Source organism: Sinocyclocheilus rhinocerous, unplaced genomic scaffold, assembly GCF_001515625.1.
Source record: "Sinocyclocheilus rhinocerous isolate Xijiao unplaced genomic scaffold, SAMN03320098_v1.1 scaffold778, whole genome shotgun sequence".
NCBI classification, from domain to species: domain Eukaryota; kingdom Metazoa; phylum Chordata; class Actinopteri; order Cypriniformes; family Cyprinidae; genus Sinocyclocheilus; species Sinocyclocheilus rhinocerous.
This window is the reverse complement of record NW_015650332.1, coordinates 345,177-348,999: the sequence shown is the minus strand read 5'-3', so window position 1 is coordinate 348,999 and position 3,823 is coordinate 345,177. Positions and strand designations below refer to the sequence as shown.

The window sequence follows — 3,823 nt, the reverse complement described above, 5'->3', positions numbered from 1 at the left end:
TCCAGTACCCATACTGGGCCCTAGTATATCCCACATGTGCTTCATAAGTGGGACCAATATGGGTCTTATATGTGTTGCCCAGTTGGGCCCCACATTAGCCCCAGTCAGGCCCCATATGAGATTCATATGGGCTAATTCAGATGGGGCCCACATGGAACCCATGGACAAACCCATGTAGGGCCCATATTTACAGTCCATATGGAGCCCACACAGGCCCAATGAAATATGAATTGAATCACTATTATCATGCCCATACTTGTTACTTCCTTTATGTGCTTTTGGGCATCACAATCTGTGGTCCTTCCTTTCTGCAGCCTGCAGTAGGTGGAGCTAAATTTTATTTTGGAGTAGCCTACATAAATTCTGATCCCACTGTCTTGTGATATTAAAGCTTTATCGAACAGGGATACACAATGGAGATCTACACAACAAATGCATGTATGACAACACATTTTTAAAGTTCTGCATTACATTTGGTGGATTTTTTGAAATGTATTTATTAATTTCTTTTTAAATCATAACTTTGTATTTTTTTATTGCAGTTGTAGTGACAATCTTGTACATTTTTGCCACATCCTCTGCACAAGGTAAGGAAACAGTATACTTATACTTTAGACATGTTGGCATGCAATTACTATTACTGGTTTTATTTTATTTATTTAGCCTAGTCATTTATACGAGTGGATATTAAATTGATAATTAATTGAGTCTAATTAATCTAAATAGTATATGAGCAACCACTAAAGTGGAGACTGACTGTAAAGTAGATGGACCATTTTTTTTTTTTTCTGGATGGAGGCGGAGACGTTTTGACTTCAGCTTCAGCGAGCGAGCGCTTGAGTGTGGTCACGAGCCGTGCTCGTGCACTGTATTTTTCGGGTTGTTGCGTGACGAGGTGCCTGGCCGTGGAGCGCAAAGCCCAAAGACTACAAATTGCGTATGAGGCTTAACAAATTCAGAGAGCCACTAATCAAGGAAATGTTAGAGCAAAGCTACACACCCACCGAGGCTGCCGGATACCGCTTTGACTGGGCGGCAAGGGACAGTGCTAACAGTGGTAGCGTAGCGCTTGACGTGAGTTAGGAGTTCTGCAGTATGACTATGCCTCCGATGTCGGGCATTTTTCGGCGATTTCGCTAAACCTGTCGGCGAGTGAAAAATCGGGCTAATATCGTGCAGTGTGAACTCTGCATAACTGATTTTGGGAGTTTTGTAATGAATTCCGCTGTTTTATTTTTTTTATTTTGTTTGTTTGTTTTGTTGATTATGAGGCTGGGCAGAGATAGTGTTTGTTTCCTTTTTCAGACTGTTCAGTTTTTTATCTTAGACAGTTCGTTACCACATTGTTTTGTTTGTTGTAATCTATTGACTGCCAATTACGGAAATAACATTCAAATAGTTTATTTTAGAAGGTAGCAATACTTAGCCAAACCATAAACCCTGGCTTAACTGAACGAAAGAAATATACTATTGATACCTTCTAACAAATACAGATCTGTTTTAAAAATATTAATATTAAAATAACAAAACTGCCTTAACCCCAAGAAAAAGTACACAAGTAGAAACTCGAATGGGAAATTGTATTCACAACATGTGGCAAGGTCATTTTTCATAAGCTATATATTAGGCAGTTTTTGCAGTGATAGTGGGGCACATTGGTTGTAGGCATAAACATAAGTATTTTTTAGTATAGAATCCAGAAAGACACACTCTCCAGAAATATGAAGGAGTATAGCATCAGCCTTCCAATTAAGTTCTGTGTACCAACAAACACTTATACAAGAAGAAGCCATTGCATATGTTTTTGTATCAACAGGGCATAATGGGAGTGAATACAAATGAACTTTGCACAAAATGGTTTTAGGTTAAAGGTATAATACACTTAAAATGACAATCTTCTCATCGTTTACTCACCGTCAAGTCATTACAAAGCTGTATGAAACAGTTCTCTGGAACACAAAATAATATATTTTGTCTATTCAATGAAAGTCAGTGGTGTCCAATGTTGTTTTGGACCCCACTGACTTCCACTGCATGGATGAAAAAGAAAAGAAAACTGTGACATTTTTTCAAAATATTTTCTTCCAGCATTTTCATCCTGAACCTTTGAAGTTAACATGAAATGCAACCTGTTTTTTTTTCTTACTAAAATTATAGGGAGAGATTTTTTGTGTTCCCGGGAGTTGTGATACTTGGGTGTTACAAACCAGAATGGAGCCAGTTGGGAGGGGAGAGGTTAAAAACTATAATCATGTGCCCCTTTACATCCCATTTATCATAATAGCATCAGCAAAAAAGAAAAATCATTTCAGAGGCAGAAGAAGTTATTTCATTTTGATTGGAGATTACAAATAGTTTGCACTGATAAATTTATCAGTTTTTGCACTGATACAAATTAAATCAACAACTTGCATTAAATCAATGTCATATTCATGTTGACTTTAATTTTTAGCATTCAGAGTTGTCTTACCCAAATGAGACTAGATACCACATTTCATAATGAGTCATGTCTTTCTTTCTCAGGAATGTTCCATCATGACAGAGGGTGCCAGTGAGTGACCTTACACAGAGTCTTAAACACAGTTTCATAAGAGATTTTATTATTATTATTATTATTACATATGCATTTTATCATAGATCACTTAAATGTATATTAACAGAATGATTTGTAAGAGTAAAATAAGAGTGATCTGTCTTGATGTCAGCAGCAAAGTAGGTTTCAGTGGACAGATGGAAGGCAGCCATCATCTGCACCATTGTGGGAATGTGTCTTACAATATCTCAGGAAGTTCCTGCTGTAATGGTAGGAGAGACTCCTGCAGCTGTAATTTTTCACTAAAAGTGAAAATGATTCATAATGAGTTTAGGACATATACAAACAGATTTAACACTTTTTGTTTGTATTTCAATGTGTTGCAGGTACTATAACTCTAGGATTAAGCCAGCTGGTGGCTGACTGCTGTGGTTCTGTAGCTTACAATCCACTTAATGAGATTTGCTGTAAAGGCAGGATTCTGACTCAAAGCAGCACTCACGTGAAATGCTGTGGCAAAGGTAGCTGATTCACGTCATGCAACTTGAATACCTTGACTGGCGCATTGTTCAGATTTGACACATTTTTGCATGCTTAAAAAATGTTGAAGTTGATTGATCTTTATACCATTAGATCGAGGAAGACTTCTTTTATAATGAGATTTCTCCTACACTCATTTACAGACATGTACTTGACAGCGACTCATTTGTGTTGTGGTGGCAACAACATATTTCAACGGAAGGAAAATCATTCTTGTTGTGGCAAGGAAACATATGACAAGACAACCCACTGCTGCTGTGCTAACCCTACACTAGAAGTAAAGCCTAAACATGAAACTTGCTGTTCAAAAACAACAGGTGTGTGTAAACAGCTCTTATAGTGATTATTAGATAAAATAATTAATAAATAATTAAAGAAATGTGGTGCAAGTGGCTAAACAGTGGAGCAAAGACATCATGTACCTACTGTTTTCTTTCATGGGTTTTAGTCACACAGTAATAGATCTGTTTGTTTTAGTAGGTTATAATCTGAATCCTATTCTCACAGATAAAAATAAAGAATGCCAGCAAGGCTCTCCTCCCAATAGGTGAGTCAAACAGACAGACAAAAATACCTCCAAGAGTATTAAGCAACAGCTTCTAATTCTTGACCGTTGTTTTGTTTTGATCTCTCCGCTGCGTTTCCGAGTGCATCACTTCTGAGCGGCGCATGCGTAAAGCTGACCTCATATGTCATTCCCCCGGAACTGCTTCCGTTTACAACAGTGAGCGCAAGCTAGATTCAAGTGAT

At 37.6% G+C, this 3,823-nt stretch overlaps 1 protein-coding gene across 1 annotated transcript in view; it reads left to right on the top strand.

Annotated features, from left to right (window-relative positions):
* The first annotated feature begins 762 nt into the window (after positions 1-762).
* The window catches only part of LOC107711766 (galaxin-like), a 7,763-nt gene continuing 4,702 nt past the window's right edge, over positions 763-3,823 (top strand). Inside the window, exons 1-6 of the mRNA XM_016516811.1 lie at positions 763-1,074; positions 2,524-2,551; positions 2,706-2,803; positions 2,920-3,054; positions 3,217-3,390; positions 3,581-3,620. Of these exons, the coding sequence (XP_016372297.1) occupies positions 2,526-2,551; positions 2,706-2,803; positions 2,920-3,054; positions 3,217-3,390; positions 3,581-3,620 (473 nt within the window). The 5' untranslated portion in view covers positions 763-1,074; positions 2,524-2,525. The remainder of the gene's footprint in view (positions 1,075-2,523; positions 2,552-2,705; positions 2,804-2,919; positions 3,055-3,216; positions 3,391-3,580; positions 3,621-3,823) is intronic.